Raw genomic sequence first — 18500 nt, 5'->3', positions numbered from 1 at the left:
GCTCATAGCTCATCTTATCATCCTCAATCTGATGGGCAAACTGAGATAGTAAAAAAATGCTTGGAAGGATATCTTCGTTGCTTTGTATCTGATAAACAGACACAATGAGTCAAATGGTTGCCTCTGGCTGAATGGTGGTATAACACTTTCTTCCATACATCAACAAAAATGACCCCATTTATGGCACTTTATGGTTATCAGCCACCATCCATCACATCATATTTAAGAGAAAATTCTAAGGTTCAAGCAGTGGAACATCACATTGAACATGAACAACAAGTCCTCCAACTCTTAAAGGATAACCTCGTGTTGGCATAGAATAGAATGAAACAACAGGCAGATCAACATCGCAGCGAAATAAGTTTTGATGTAGGTGATTGGGTATTCCTACGGCTACAACCATATAAGAAAATGTCCCTCAAGCAAGCTAAGAAGGATAATAAATTATCACCAAAGTATTATGGTTCGTACAAGGTGTTGCAAAAGATTGGTACTATGGCATACAAATTGGAGCTTCCTGCAACTTCTTGATTGCACCCAGTTTTCCATGTTTCATTTTTAAAGAAGGTTATAGGCGATAAGCTCCCAGTTCAAACAATATTTCCAGAACTTAACGAGGAAGGAAAAATTATATTGGAACCTGAAGCAGTCATAGAAACAAGAACTCGACAGCTACGAAATCGATCAATTTCAGAGTATCTTATCAAGTGGAAGAACTTATCTGCTGAAGATTCCACATGGGAGGATGAGAATTTTATACAGAAGCATCCATAACTACTCAAATGTTAAGGACAACACTCTTTTGAAGGAGAGGGGCATGTTGGGTCCCTATAATACTAATAATTACCCCATTACTATTGTAGTTATGCCCCTTATTAATATTGTTATGCCCCTATTGTCCCCATATTGTTATTACTGTGCCCCATAGAATACCTCTATTGTTATTTTTGTGGTTTTATATTATTACTGTTAGGTCGGCTGGGTTATATTGTGACTCCTTAGACTCCTATATATAGAGAGGAGGTTTTTCCATTTGAATCATCCAAGAATTGTTCATTTCTGTAATGTAAAGGAGGTTGCCCACTCGAAGAGGCTGAATTTTAAGGCGTTGATCTATCTTTTCTATCTTTTTCTTGAGCTAGTTTCATAACACTACTCCAGTGGTATTGGTACAGAATAAAGATGGATCATGGCACATGTGTCCATATTATAGGGAGCTCAACAAGCTTACTATTAAAGATAAATTTTGCATTCCTATCATTGATGCATTATTAGATGAATTACATGGAGCAATTTACCTCACCAAGTTGGATCTTCATTTAGAATATCATCAAATCAGAATGAAGACTGTATACATTCCAAAAATAACATTTATAACTCATGAGGGTTGTTATGAATTTTTGGTCATGCCTTTTGGTCTCACTAATGCACCTTCTACATTTCAAGGTTTGATGAATTCCATTTTCAAATCCTTCATTAGAAAATTTGAGTTAGTATTTTTTGATGATATACTAATCTACAGTAAGTCTTGGAAGGATCATGTTAAACATGTTGACAGGTTGCTCAAACTATTGGAGGAGAAACAATTATATGAAAAAATATCGAAATGTTTCTTTGGAGTACAAGAGGTGGAATATTTGGGTGCTTAGATAGCTCATAGCTCATCTTATCATCCTCAACATGATGGGGAAAATGAGATAGTGAAAAAATGTTTGGAAGGATATTTTCATTGCTTTCAATATGAGAAACAATCACAATAGTTCAAGTGGTTTCCTCTGTCTGAATGGTGGTATAACACTTCCTTTCATACTACAACAAAAATGACCCCATTTATGGCACTTTATGGATATTATCCACCATCCATTACATTATATTTAAAAGAAAATTCTAAGGTTCAAGCAGTGGAAGATCACATCAAGCATCAACAACAAGTTCTCAAACATTTAAAGGATAACCTCACTTTGGCACAGAATAGAATGAAACAACTAGCAGATTAACATCGCAGCCAAAGAGGTTTTGATTTAGGTGACTGGGTATTTCTACGACTACAACCATACAAACAAAGGTCCCTCAAGAAAGATAAGAAAGATAATAAATTATCACCAAAGTATTATGGCATGTACAAGGTGTTACAAAATATTGGTACTATGACATACAAATTAGAGCTTTTTGCATCTTCCCAAGTGCACCAAGTTTTCCATGTCTCATGATTAAAGAAGGTTATAGGTGAGAAGATCCCAGTTCAAACAATCTTGTCGGAACTTGACGAGGAAGGAAAAATCATATTAGAACCTTAAGCAATCACAGAAACAAGACCTCGATAGCTACGAAATCAATTAATTTCAAAGTATTTCATCAAGTGGAAGAACTTACCCGTTGAATATTCCACATGGGAGGACACAAATTTTATATAGAAGCATCCAGGACTACTCAAGTATTGAGGACAACATTGTTTGAAGGAGAGGGGCAGGTTAAGTCACTATACTACTAGTGTAACCACTTATTGTTATCAGTGTAACCCCCTTATTGGTTTTATTGTGCCCCATAGAAGCCCACTATTGTTATTGTTTTGCCCTTACAGTATAATTTTTATGTTGTCTCTATTTATATTATGACCCCTTAGACTCCTATATATAGAAAGGAGGTCTTGTCATGTGTATCATCCAGGAATTGCTCATTTGTGTAATGTAAAGTAGGTTTCCCCCTCGAAGAGGCTAATTTCTATGTCATTGATCTATATTTTCTGTCTTTTTGTGAGATGGTTTCATAACATAAGCTCTGATTCTATTTTATTTATGGAAGTCAACCAATGGTATTTACGGGTTCAATATCTAGTGTGGGGAATTCATTGTAAGGCAGTAAGAATTTTTGGTTTAAATCACCAGCCAAGTGGGGAAATAATTGTTACTTTTTGTATTTTTATTTATAGCCAACCCCCATTCTCACTTTATAGTTTATTTAACAGTCTTTCCATCCAAGCTCAAGAATTTAGCTTGTAATTTTCCTCACTCTGCTACTAGAATTCTGCCATCCCCTTCTTATTTTGTATGTTCCTCCTAGGTTCACCATACATTCAATAGTGAAGGCAAGTCTTAGGTCTTAACCTTTTATCTCATTTCTGGGTTAAATCCTAACTAATATAACCATTTATGAATCTCAAACCCTATACATTATTTGATCCTTGAATCTCTATGTCACTTCTCTAGCCCCACCCTTCCCTTGCCTCACCTTTTGGCATTATTCTAGCTCGACTGACTTTCGGCCCTAGAATTCATCTACAGGTAATCACGCCTTGACAATGAGATATGTCCTATCAAGGAGAAACCTATAACAAAAATATGGGATATTGAACTCAACTACACGCAAAGGCCTAAAAAATATACTACAAAGATCATACCCTACCTCAATTCCAGGAAGAAATTGCGTAGGTAAAAAGAAATTGTGTAGGTTAAATAACGAATAAAAGTGGAACATAAATGTTTATTAGATTTGAAAAATGTAGGTGACTTCATTAATTGGATTCTAGGTGTTGGAAACATAGGGGGCGATTTAATCAATATATGTGCACCATTAATATTTACTATCACCTAAAAATGCCACTAGGGAGAGTCCTTCTAGACAACAATGAATCTTGGGAGGAAATATTGATATTATTAAATGAGGTGAAACTCATAATCAAAGGAATGGATTAGAGTGTACAAATGATTGAAGGCTACTTGGGCCTCCCTCTACATCCAAGGTGCTCACTTGTGAGTAGTTAAAGTCCATTTTTGTCGAAGATTCAAACTCTCCTACAAAAAGTTAATGAAATCTACTCACTCTACTATTATTTACTTTCGTATTTGGTTTTTTTATATTTAAGGTGTTTTAGTTAAAGAAAGTCATAAGTCCCATAGTTTCTCTATTGTAATTTTAAATTTCTAACATAGAATTCATTTTTAGATACTAAAAGAAATTGATTTTACCCATTGTTTTGTTTCCCTAGACAAGGGGAAACTAACTTAAGTGTCTCATTAAATTTCTAATAAAATAAAAATATTTTACTCACACAAAAGAAAATCTTTACAAAAATAATAAAAATTATATATATATATATATATATATATATATATATATAAATATAATTTTCAAGATTTCAATTTATTTTTAAATAATTCATAAATAAGTTTTTATTAAAAAAAGTTAAAATAAATAAAAAAATTTAATCAAAAAGGCTACGGATTAAAACGAAATTAAAATGAAATTACCCATCTATGAAACTACACATCTATGTTTACTGGTAACCAATAGCATAGACATAAATCTAGAGTTCATACAATTATGCCAAATGTTATATAATATTTATTTAGGAAACTTGACTATATTTAGCTAGTAGACCAAAGAACAAATCATCACACATATTAATAGCAAGGCCGTTTTTCCTACATATTTTCCTAAAATTCAAAACTACTTTTACATATGTCATTATTAATGGCTAAGTAGGGATGTCCGTTTTTTTTAAATTTTAAACTTAAATATAAATAGTTATGGGGTGGTTGATATGAATTTAACTTTAATATTATTTGAGAATATTAATAGTAATATATATAAATTAATGGTTGAGATTTATTTTCAAAGTAGTTATATTTTATTTGTAGTAATTAAAAAAATGTTATATAAACATGTATCATATGAATTTGGTTATAGTTTTTGGAGCATGTGGTATTGATAAGCTATCGTAGTGGACCATTTTATTTTAACAAAACCTCTTATAAGATATATAATAAAATGTGTTTAATTAATTTTGATGATTTTTTAAATTTCCACAGTGGAAGATATGTAATAAAATAAATGCTTATTATAGATAAATATTTATCAAAGTTTATCCACCATTTTATTTATATGATTACACTAATATAATTGTAATAAAAAACATTTTATATATAAATAAGCATAATAAAATTATGAATTCTAAAATTAATAATATTGATCAAAATTGAAAAATAATATTTATTTTTATTATAAGAATATGTAATTTTCTAAAAAAAAAAATTACAAATTTTGTAAATTTTATTTTTATTGATAAAAAAAGTGAATTCTCAATTAAAAAATAATAAAAAATAAAATATTTATAATTTAAAAAATATTATACATAATAAATTTATAAAAATTTATAAAATTCAATTAAAAATGATTTTCCCAATATTTTTCAATATTTTCCCCTTATTTATAAAAGATTATTGATTTTCTTTTAAATTTAGACAAAAACACTTGTATTAAATCGAAAAAGCATATCAATTAATGCTCTCATGCCATTTGAGAAATTAGATTAGTAGGGGAAGAATAATTCCTTTGTCCAAATAAATATAAGTTTAACAATAAAACCAAATAAATATAAGTTTAACAATAAAACCAAAATACAATGGAACGATTATGTCACTATCTTAAAATATTTTATTAAGTATAAGAGATGATTTAGAAAAGTCAACTCCATATCCACTTAGCATAATAATAAAACCAAAATATATGAAAAAAAATTGTCACTATCTTAAACTCTTTTATTAAGTTTAGGAGATGAATTATAAAAGTGAATTTCATATCTACCAAGTATAATAATTAAATATTAATTAAATATTTCAAGATGCGAATTTCTATTTTATCATAGTATTTGAGGAAATGTTTTCTCCTAAAATGTTTGATTTTTCTCATGGCTCCGTAGATCTTTAGTTAAGATAGAGATATTTTATTCCTCTCATGGCTTGGTAGATCCCTTTGTTAAGATGGATCTATGATGGTTCTTAATAATACTATTTATATGTAATGCCCCAGGAAAATGTAAATATTTGATTTTACTATGGTTAAAAAACTAGATATGACATTACCAACTGTTTTGGGAATTTAATAATATTTTATTATTTCTTTAATAAATAAGACACGTTTTCTTGGAAAAAAATGCTAGCAACTTCTGAGAGGGAAGTTGGAGAAAACAGTTGTAGTGAACCGCAACCCTAACCACCTCCCCTAACTGGGAAGGCTTCCTGAGGAAAAGGGGAGGAAAGAGGTTAGTCTACGTTGTGAGGGCAGGCAGAGGAAAAAAAAAGAAAAAAAGGAAAGATAGATGGCTAAGTCTGGTTAGGACTAGATAGCCAAGCACGAGGTGCAGATATCTTGCCGAGGACAGTGGTCCTGCAAGAGAACATGGGGGAGAGATTCTGGTCCCGAAAGATGAATCTCGATGTTGGGTGGAAAGTTGGAAGCAGGAGTCTTGCTTCTGTAGGAATACATAGAGCACAACAGTACAAGAAGCAGAGGTGAGCAATTCGTTTGCAGTCAGACTAGAACATCGAATAGACATGTACAAAAATTACCACTGAGGTGTTTAAGTAAGTTCTGTGTTATTTATAAACTTGAGATTTGTAATAGCAAGCTCTTATGTAGTTATAACTCTCGAAAAAACAAAATAATAATTCAATTACTAATAGTAATAGAGTCCTTGATTGTTATCTGTATAATTAAAAAGGGAAAACGAGAGACGGATGCACAGTTGGAATGCTTGTAGGTGTTGGAAGAATTAGTTCATAATAGTGTCACTGTAAAATAACCGTAGGGTCACAAAATGGATGGACCACGTGGTGTTCCGGTTCATAAAGGAAATCCGTAAGGGTAGAATTAGTTAAATGACTTGGCAGAAAAATTTTTCCTCTATTGAGGAACTCTGGCATGTAAAGATTGCAGCTGAGGCCTTCAGGGCTTAACGCCAAGGGTAAGGAAAACAAAAGAGATGTATCAAGTCTACATACATGTGATAGAACTATACAGAGAGTAGTGGCACACAAAAACACTAGGGCACTCCATCCTGGAGACATAGACAGTAGGTGGGGGGGGCATGATGTGCCAAATTAGCAGCAACTTGAGCCAGGTACATGAGCATGGTAGGAAACTACTATAGTGCAATGTTTTAAAGAAAGAAAAGAATAAGTTCTTATACTGAGTTAAATAAGACATCTTTTCTAAGAACAACGAGAAATTAGATATTCAGGACTGTAAATAAATCCAGTTGGTGTTATGATTGCATATTCTCATCACAATAGCCAGAGAAACCCTCAAATAGTGGTGAAATTGTTTAAACTAATTTTTCTATCTACAAAATACAAGGAGTAGTTGATACACATAATAATGCTATGTCGAATCTTTGTTAACTGTGAAAACAAGAAAATACAGATAGAAAAGACATCGACCTTTAGAAAATGCTTTGATAACAATAAGGCTAGGAGGGATATAAGTGTTGGATGGAGCGTGTTCCCTGAAACCCTTGAAATCCCATAAATAAGAACGAACAGAGAATCTTGACAGAGGCTGATATAGTCAAGTTCTTTTACTTCTCGAACAAGAAACTAAAATTTAAGGAAACACCCATGGAATAATATCTATAACAGCCATAGCTTGGACAATAGTCAACCAGTTTTGAACACGATTGAATCATATGCATATATAAACATGTGAAAGGATATATATAGAGAAAAGACAATAAGCTATTGGAGAATATGACTGTTAATTCTTAGGTGAAACCTGGAGGAACAATTCCAAAATACATCTAAGTACATAAAATAACCAGGTGCGCCACGGGGTCAAAACCCTGGCTAGTTTTAATGCATAAATTAAATTAGAACAGACACTGTCCGAGTCATATTGAAAACAAACCCTCAACGTGAAAGTCACACAAGGGTTTTCAAACTACTATGGCACACAATTGTTATATTACATCACTTTCTAAACTTAATAGACTGTAAGTTATCCAGGAGACGAGCATAGAAATTTAGTAAAAACCAAGAGAATCCTGTCCAGTTATGCAGACGAGTTAAACTCAGCTAGAAAAACCCTCAATCTGGGGACAACCCCTTATCTGGGATGCTGGCAACAAATCTGGTAAATGCTTACCATGCAACAACAGCGAACATCTCCGGAGTCCTGGAGAAGGGTCCTTCAATTAGAAAACCATCAATTAAACGGAGTTAGGAAGCTGCTTGTCAAGGAGAAATTCATCGGCTGAAAGAATCGGTAGTTAAAAAAAATAAACCTGTACACTTACCCGGGCCTCACCAAGTTGAGAAGATGCCATAGTCTATTTCCCGGAGCTTCTAACTCAGTCTGGGTCATGGAGCAATAACAGAGCAGGCCGCGAAAAACAAATAACAGTAAACAAGAATAGAATGAAACTAACGCCAACACGATGAAACAACATATCAACGAGATAGGGTTGATATAATCCCAAGAAGAGTTTTGAACCGTAGATCCACAAACCCTCAGGTCATCCAACGAACTGGTGACAAGCCCAAGAACGGTAGCTACGGGAAGACGAGCCTGCTCGTGCCACACACAGGGCAGAGTAATAAAAAATTACACAAGTGTACAGATAATCAACATACAATTAATAGCAAATGCCAGATGTCAATCCAGATCAACCACTTGCAGATCGGGGGGTAATTGGGAGTTTTCCAAGGTAAGAATAGATTAATGAACCTGGAGTGAAAAGGATAAAGCCTTCAATATCCCCGGGGAAGACATTAGGTTGGTTGGCCAGAAAACATTCAAAGGGACCGACGCAGTAAATACGAAGATAAGTCACAAGTTACGCTGACATGGATAACATTCATTCGTTTGTCATATCAAATAGATTTTTTATTTTTTTACAGAGACATTACAATTGGTATCAGAGCCCAGTTACAAAACTGAGGCCTCTGGGAATTTAATTTGCAAACTGAAAATTGAAAAGTGTAATTGAAAGAGAAACCACTCATACAATTTACTTTCATCCCTATTTGAGCAATTCAAAAAAAAAAAAAATAGTTAGTGTGTTGATTTACTGTTCTTATGTCAAAGACAGGAAACCAGAAGACTGACAATATGAGAAGAGGGGATAGTGCGTCACGCAGGTATGCGATCGGTCAGGGACCTATACCTGGCCCTGAGAATAATCCCGAGCTGTGGGTACAGCTCGGAGAGGAAGCTCGCAATATGAACCAGGCTATTTGGGAGACAGTGCAGGAGTTGAAAAATGAAATGGCCCAGTTACGTGAAGATAATGCACGGCTAACTATCGAACAAGAAAGAATTATAAAAACCCTATCCGACAAATAGAACCAGCCATCAGCAAACCCCAGCGCGGAGCAGCAAAGAATGTCAGAAGAGCAGAATCACCACATAGAACCTGAAGGGTTGGAAGAGAGGGAGGAACGATCTGATAATGCATCTAAACAATAGACCTCAAAAAAAGCAACGGATAGAGTTGCAAGGGGAATTTCGTAAGATTAAACCACCACACTTCGATGGGGAATAGGAGGAAGCAGGTGAGGCATGGTTGATTAATATGATCAAGTATTTCTAGCTCTATGAATATGATCACAACCTTAAGGCACGACTGGCCATTTTCCAACTGCAGGGAAAAGCCACCATGTGGTGGGAAGAAGTTAAGATCGTAAGGGGAGTAAGCGAATAGACCATCTTGAGAGAAATTTCAAAGGTAATTTAAGGAAAGATACCTGACTGAGCATTTTTATGACAAAAAGGCAAGGGAATTCCATGAATTGCGGTTGGGGCAGCAAACCATGGACGAATTTATCACTCGTTTTAATCCCTTGCTTCGTTATGTGCCTTATATTAGGGAAGGAAAAAGCTAAAGTGCAAAGGTTTGTTAGTAGTTTACCTCTGTATATGCGGGAAAGGATTGAGTTTGACAATCCAAAGACAATGGATGAAGCAATACGTAAAGCCAGGATTTGTTACCAGCAGAGTAAACAGAAGTGAGAAATTTCAGGTAAAAGATGGAATGATAAGAGAAGTAATAAGTCGACTGGAAACAACAAAGGGAATCACAGTAGTGGTAGCAAGGGAGTTGGCAAGGGGCAAAACAACATAACTATATAGAAAAATTCATTCAGGTCCAAGCCAACCAATGAGTCCAGAGTCGGCGAACAGCCTACAAAGATGGACAACGAAGGGACAGCAAGACCTCCAGTGCAGTGTTGGGGTTATGGGGGGCCTCACTACGTCAAGAACTGTCCGCAGCGAAAGGGAACCAAACACTTATCCCAAATCCATGAAGCATCGACACTCGGCGACATAGGATGTAGTCTACCAAGGATTAATGCAGCCCTAGACGATCATCAAGCGGAGTATCAACCGACCATGGTGGAATTCAAAGGTAAAATCTCAGACCTTACTGTAGCTGTTTTAATTGATCTTGGAGCCACATTAAGTTATATTAGTCCTAAGGTGGTAGAACATTGTAAACTGCAAACTGTTAAATTCAAGAATACGTGGCTAGTACAGCTGGCTACAGGGGCCAAAAGGCGAGTGCTTGCAAAAGTTAATAACTGCTCTTTAAAGATAGCTGGGCAACCAGTAATGGCAGATTTAAATGTGCTCCCCCTGGGTTCATACGATGTGATGATCGATATGGACTGGTTAGAAAAACACTAGTCCTTGGTCAACTGCAAAACAAAGACTATTTATTACAGGGATGAGCTTGGAGCAAGGCAAGAGATGCAAGGAATTAAATGGCTAGTTCAGGTTCGGCCAATAACTACATCTCAGTTAGTGAAATGCATTAGGAAAGGGTGTCAGATTTATGCCATCCAATTGGGCTATGCTAACTTGAAGGATAAAACAGCCACATTGGACAACATCCCTGTGATACAAGAATTTGTTTATGTGTTTCCGGAAGAGATTCCCGGACTGCCGCCCAAGAGGGATATCAACTTTACTATTGAATTGGTGCTAGGGGCAACACCAGTATCTCGAGCACCCTACAGAATGAGTATACCTGAACTGACAGAGTTAAAAATGCAGCTAAAGGAGTTGTTAGACAAAAAATATATTCGAACCAGTGTGTCTCCTTGGGGGGCTCCAATATTATTTGTTTAAAAAATGGACGAGAACCTTCCGATGTGTATAGATTATCATCAGTTGAACAAACTGACAATCAAAAATAAGTATCCTCTACCTCGAATTAACGAACTTTTCTACCAAGTGAAAGGTGCAACCATATTCTCCAAGATCGATCTACGATCAGGATATCACCAAATCAGGATTAAGGAAGAGGACATAGCTAAAATAGCTTTTAGGACAAGGTATGGACATTACGAGTTTGTGGTGCTACCCTTTGAGTTAACTAGCGCCCCCGCAACTTTCATGTGCTTGATGAACAACATATTTCACCGATATTTGGATAGATTTGTACTGATATTTATCAATGATATATTAATATATTCCCACGCTATTGAAGAGCACAAGGAGCACCTCAAATTGGTGCTGCAAACCCTCCGAGAACACCAGTTATATGCCAAGTTCAGCAAGTGCGATTTCTTCAAGGAAGAAATAGAGTATCTGGGCCATATAATCATAAAGGAAGGGATCACGGTGGACACCAAAAAGATAAAGACCATAATGGAGTGGTCTATACCGAAAGATGTAGTAGACATCAGGTCCTTTATGGGGTTAGCTGGTTATTACAGACGATTTGTAGAAGGCTTCTCAAGAGTAGCATATTCTATCACTTCCTTACAGAAAAAGGGAAGAGCATTCAGATGGAGCCCAGAATGTCAAAGAAGTTTTGAATAGCTTAAGCTCCTGCTCACCACCACACCCATTTTGAGCATAGCTGATCCTAATAAGGACTACGTGGTGTGCACTGACGCAAGCAAGGAAGGTGTGGGAGGTGTGTTGATGCAAGAAGGAAAAGTAATTTCTTACAACTCAAGGAAACTAACCCACAAACCCTCAGGTCATCCGTCGATCTGGTGACAAGCCCAAGAACGATGGCTGCGGGAAGTCAAGCCTGCTCGTGCCACACACAGGGCAGAGCAATAAAAAAGTTACACAAGTGTACAGATAATCAACATACAATTAATAGCAAATGCAAGATGTCAATCCAGATCACCCACTTGCAGATCGGGGGTAATTGGGAGTTTTCCAAGGTAAGAATAGGTTAATGAACCTGGAGTGAAAAGGACCAATCCTTTAATATCCTCGGGGAAGACATTAGGTTGGTTGCCCATAAAACATTCAAAAGGACCGACGCGGTAAATACAGAAATAAGTCACAAGTTACACTGACATGGATAACATTCATTCGTTTGTAATATCAAATAGAATTTTTATTTTTTTTTACGGAGACATTACATTATATTATATAAATTTCACATCTTGATATATAAAAGTATTGTCATTTTTAATTTTATTAAAATATTCAACTAATCTCTATGGAATATCTTGGTAAGGATAGAGAGTTTAAATATACCTCAAAAAAATTATAACATATTTTAAATTTAGAATCAATTTTAGGAAATATTACGAAATTAAATTAGAATAAAATATTTATAAAATATTTTGATTGTGAAATTAGTTATAGTTTTTGGACACAGGTAAATTTCATGGTAAAGTGGGGCTTAATATCCATGGTTATGAATCTTGTTATATTATATGTTTATTCTTAAGTATTAAGTTTTTATGTCCTTATTAAATAAATTTAAATATGGTTAGGGAATCATTATTTTGATGTATATGGTAAAATGGATCTTAATTTATAGCTAATATTTATATAGTATATATTTAGTGTGATATGTATATTACAATTTACCTTTATCTAAACATATGTTAATAAATTTATTAATAAAAGAAAAATTACAACATAAAAAAATAAATTTTATTAGCTTTATCAATTTTAATTTTTTATTATTAATTGAACCAGCATTTAGATGTTTATACTTATTTATGAATACTACAACATCTCCCCCACAAAAATTTTTAATTGAACCAACATGTACATTTTTGTAAACATTTTCACCACTACAACATCACCCCATACTAGTTTGTAAGGCATCCTTCACTGCGAAGGGAAAGACATTTTTGACTCTAAACTAAAGGAGTGTCCATAAGAATGGCTTCAATGTTTTCATTTTCATCCTCTACATCTCACAATTAGCCATATTATTTTCCGTTAACATGACCTTTTAGTCCATCTTCCTAACCTACAATTAGAGAGAGTCCAAAAAAAGAATTTCTTGTTATGCCTCATTTATACAAGAACTTACCCCATGATTGTCTTTATGTATGAATAGAGATTTACTATTTCCAAATATTTAGTATTTTGGATTTGATTGTCACTTGTGTTTATGACACATATCCAAACATCCTCCTTTATATCTTCATTATGAATGCAAATTCTTTCCACGTGAACATTGATCTTAGATTTTAATCTAGGAGTAGTGAGACTCTAGTAAAGATCTTCGTATTTCATTCGGGTGAAGAGATATGATACAATGGCTTCAATTGGGGGAGTAATAGCATCCCACATGGGTTCATATTAGTGGATATATATTGAGGAATAAATTACATAATATATTGAGCATATAATGGGGAGTAAAGGGTTTTCATATTGATATTTATAAAAAAATGGAGCTCAACGTTAATGAAAAAATATAAAGGTGTATAAAAAATGATAATGAAAAAAATGGATACCTACAAATATCTAATGAGGATAGGCATTTTTTAAAATGGGAAGGGTTTTTTGGTTCATATTGGTAGGGAGTTAAATATTGTGTTTTTTAGAGGTATTTTCCAATATGTAGTCAAATTAAGGATATTTTTTAGTATGTTACGAATGCACATGATATGTCGTAAGTTCATTGAGTGAAGCCCCCATGAGCTATTATGACTATGATACTTGTGATGCCCTTAATGACCACAACCAAGGCCATGATGAAGAACAGTAATAAGTGCATATGAGAGGAAAATGAAAGAAGGATAGAGAGATAGATTGAGGTGACTCAATGAGAGTATTTTATAACAAGATTTTATAAAGGTAGGGCGTAGAGATAATATCTTAAGGAATAGAGGCTTTCTTGAGAAGAAGGGAAAGTATCCTAGAGGGAAAACCCCTTAGGTAACACCACAAAGAATATCAAATTACAAAAACATATAAGGGTAGTTGAAAGGAAATGGACCAAGAAATCCTACATACATGAATAGGTAAGGTAGTCTATTCATGAGGTCAAATACCAAGGTTTCTATAGCCATTTAAACTTCCCAACATAACCATAACATTAATGTTATTTTGAGACAACACTTGTAGCATGAAATAATTTCCATAATGGTTCAAGCTAGCCTATTAATTTTGTCATTTATGCTTCATGCTATGAAATCCCTATCTCCTTGCCACTTTTATAATCATAACAAGGATTAGAAGGAGGTAGAAACTAGTCAAGGTTGACTTTGCGTGGGTGGAATGTGCTAGACACTCCATCCAGTTATTCACAATAGTATTGTTAGTGTACATAAATGAACATATTTTAATAAAAAAAAATAACTAAGCATATTTTCCTTCCATTCATTTGATATTTTTCAAAAGTATTTAAGCTTATGTATTTAAAAACATGAATCCATTTTCCCAATGGAAACGATGTTTTATCATTCAATTGTTTCCATACATCGTAAGTAGCATTCCAGTCTATCTCACATTGAGCTAAAGATGCACTAAGAAAGAGAAACATTAACATACCCAATATATCCAACAAAAGTCTTGATCTATGATCATTTTTTATCTCATTTACTTTTGAGAAGTTTGTTTCACACACCATTACACTTGTTGGAAAAAAAGTAATAGATTTCAATAATTGGATCAAATAGGGGAATATTTCAAAACATTCTGGGTCATCTCCACATAAATCACATCCTTTCAACATATGATTTTTTTGTTATGATGTACTATAGTATGAATATTTTATCTATTTCACCCAAAAAAAATTAGTAATCACTCTATATTAGGTAAGTTCCCAACATTTAATTTCCCACATAACTGTCTCAATCATATTTTTCTCTAGTTTCTCTTCCATCAATATTCATAAAATGAGGAGCCTAACAGCATTGAATATAGGTAAATTTGTGAGCATCCTATTAAGAGATTCAATCAGCTTCATAACAAAACTTTTTCTCAAAATAATATAATCATTTAATGTCCTTGATATTTGTATCATTGGGAAACATTCAAACTTTAATTGATGTAAATGTACCATACTTGTATTCTATACAAATTTTAGATTTCCTCCTTTTGCTTTGATAAAGAAGAGCATATGTGCAGTACACCCACTGAAAATATGCTTCTTTAAATCCATTTACAAAGCATGCTAATAATAAAATTTAGAGTTAATGTCAGTATGATCCTCTTGAAGCTTCTAATTCAATCTAGTTAACCCAATAGGCACATTTTAATGTAAATTGATGCTAAATTGTACTTGAAATATTGTTTTGAAATCATACGTTTTTTTATAACTCCTTGCTTTTTAATAGGGCAAGCATGAGTTTGCCAAGTATTTCCAGGATTTTCTTCTGAAGGGCAATTGAAGATCAGCAGATCGATTGAGGAGCCATGCCCGAGTGCTTCTAACCCAATCGAGGAGAGCTATACCTCCAAGTGACACTTCTAACTTAGTGATTTTATATGATTCCATTATCTATTTAAATTTTCCATGTATTTTAGTAGATTTCCCAAGGCATGGCAATTTTTGTTTAAATTTTCCATGTATTTTAGTAGATTTCCCAAGGCATGGCAATTTTTGTTTAGAAATTAAGATGAATCATCATTTTCTACTAATTTCTACCTATGAAATATGCAGAGGTTATATGATAAATTAACAACATCATGTCGAATTCGTCAAGATAATGTGAAATTGCGATCGACAAAATGAGAGCAATAATAATCATAATTACTAATTCTTGTCTATAAACGATACAGTATTTATATGATAAATTAACAACATTATGATGAAGATTAGTAGATTAATCTTTATGAATATCACTCACGAAGGATGCACCATCAAATCCAAATCCAACTATATTCATGAAAAAAAGATCTTTCTCTAGTGAAAGAGTTCTCACAACATCATATATAAAATGAGTTATCGTATCTTTTATTTCAAACAAGTGTATGAATCTAGTTAGAGGTTGACCTCTTCCCTCATTTCTCAAATATGTAATATAAATAATGAAATAGTTTACAGAACATCATACATAATACATAGACTAAGATATAATAAACTTTTTTTAAAATAGGATTACGAATTTTGTTAAATAAGTAAATATTCATATTTTTTTTGCTATGTACTATGAATAATAAAATGTTTCTCAATAGTTTAATCATTATTTTCAAGGTAAATATTCATATACGTTTTTGCTATGTACTATAAATAATGAAATGTTTCTCAATAGTTCAATCATTATTTTCAACAATTGGAATTGAGTAAAATGAATGATGGAAAATATCACCTTTAGACTTTTTCCAATTTAGCTCCTTTAGCAACTCGGAGAAACTCACTTCTCAATGCTTCATTTGTATATGAAAAGTATTAATTGAGTAAAATGAATTATGGAAAATATCACCTTTTTAATTTTTCCAATTTAGCTCCTTACCAACCCGGAGAAACTCATTTCCAAATGCTTCATTTGTATATGTAGCGTATTAAGTGGTTAAAAATGGGTATAAAGTGCATTTTTTTCCTATTGTTATATATATATATATATAGACCAAATATGTTTTCATTCATTAATATAATTCTATGTTTCTCAACATATATCATTAATGGGATGATTACTTTGTTTTCTCTCTTTTTCTAAAATTTGGAGGGAAAATTTAGAAACTTGTGTTTCCTTATGATCATTTTAACCGCTTAATTGCACATTGCACAGTGATATTCCCTCTTTTGAAAATGGAGTGTGTTTCTTAAATTTTGAACACCAATTCTTTTTTGTTCTTTCATTACTATAACAATCTTTTACATCATGGAAATCTTATCTTCCTTCTTTTACATCATGGAAATCTTATCTTCCTTTCAGATTTGAATGTTATTTTGCATTCCCTTAATGTTTGTAATCCTTCAACGAGCCTTACGCTATTACATTCGTTGTCTTCAATTTAATGAGCTTCTGGTAGATTAGAACATTATGGTTTACCGAATACATTACATTTCATAACTTTTTATTATCCTAGTTATGGTGATGAATAGGACATTTTGTGGGACACACTTAATTAATTAATTCAAACTTAAAAAAAAAAAAATATTATTAAAAAAAACCAAAATAATAAAGATAAAGATAGTTTAATTGTGATTTAGGTGTTATAAAGTATTATGTAAACTATGAGATTTAAGGTTCAAATCTAGTAAGCTAGTAACAAATTTAAAAAACAATAATAATAAAAAATTACAATTTAGAAATATAAAATATAACAAGTACTATACAGTAACTAGTAGTTGTAGCTTAGTTTATATATCTCTAAGTTAATGTAAAAATATTGAATTCAAGTAGGTTCAAATCTAGTGAGCCAAGCCTAAGAAAATAATAATAATAAAAAATTTATATTTAGAAAATTACAATTTAGAAACATAAAATATCACAAGTTCTATATAGTAGCTAGCAGTTGTAGCTTAGTTTATATATAACTAGGTTAACGTAAGAATATTGAATTCAAGTTAGTGTTAAGGTTTAGACTTCAATGAATTTAAGTTTTACTGATTGGTAAATTGAGGTATTTTGTTAATTGTATTTTTGCTTTGTGGTGGTAGAGAATTCAATCTTGACCAATTGTAGTCGTTCTTGTTAAATATTATGTGAAAGGTTGAATACAATGCTTAAAAAAATATAAATATTAATGAAGTTGTTTTATTTACTTAGTTACCATTTTAATTTATTATTAATAATTTTTTGCCGATTTCTTATGGCAATAAAGTACAATTTATAATTAAATATGCACATTTACATTTTTACTCCTCAGCATTGAAGAAAACATAAATAATGGTGGGCAATAGTTATTTGTTGTTTGAATTGATAACATTTTAAATTTATTATTAATATTTTTTTACTAATCGTTTATGGAAATAAAGGAAAATTTATAATTGAGTATGCACATTTACATTTTTACTCCTGCGCATTGAAGAAAATATAAATAATGGTGAAGAAAACATAAATAATGGTGGGCAGTGGTTGTTTGTTGTTTGAATTGATAACCATTTTAATTTATTATTAATAATTTTTTATTGATTTCTTATGGAAATAAAGAAAAATTTATAATTATGTACATTTACATTTTTACTCCTAGGCCTTAGAGAAAACATTAATTATTTTACTCGAGAAAACATAAATAATGGTAAACACTAACAACTCCTAGTAATTGTATTTATTTACATCTTGTTCCTATACACTTTTTAATGTAAATACTTGCTTAAATTATGGTGAGTAGTGATTGATGTAAATATGTTATTTACTTCTGTTTTTTGTTGTTTTCTATGAAGGTTAACAATGAAAAATCTAAAAGCATATGAAAATCAGAGCATAAATATTCCAACTGCGTCAACAAGCAGAAAAATTAGATAGTTATCAATATGGCGTAGTGTTGTGCAAAAGATGCAATAACAATCATTACAGAATAAGACTTGAACCAATCATATTACAGATAAATAATTATAAATATTA

At 32.6% G+C, this 18500-nt stretch overlaps 1 protein-coding gene across 1 annotated transcript; it reads left to right on the top strand.

Moving 5' to 3' along the window:
- Positions 1-9963: 9963 nt before the first annotated feature.
- On the top strand, positions 9964-10458 carry LOC149190337 (uncharacterized). The gene has a single exon (XM_089410486.1). The coding sequence runs from the start codon at positions 9964-9966 to the stop codon at positions 10456-10458; it is 495 nt and encodes a 164-aa protein (XP_089266612.1).
- The last annotated feature ends 8042 nt before the right edge of the window (positions 10459-18500 follow it).

The sequence above is a fragment of the Pinus tabuliformis genome, chromosome 3_1 (assembly GCF_031772625.1).
Source record: "Pinus tabuliformis cultivar Carrire ecotype Pingquan chromosome 3_1, CPIR1, whole genome shotgun sequence".
Lineage (NCBI taxonomy): Eukaryota > Viridiplantae > Streptophyta > Pinopsida > Pinales > Pinaceae > Pinus > Pinus tabuliformis.
This window is presented reverse-complemented; position numbering and strand designations above follow the sequence as displayed.

What these genes read in the sequence shown, in the direction of transcription:
- LOC149190337 (XM_089410486.1), top strand. Translation starts at nt 9,964, where the DNA reads ATGGACAACGAAGGGACAGCAAGACCTCCAGTGCAGTGTTGGGGTTAT.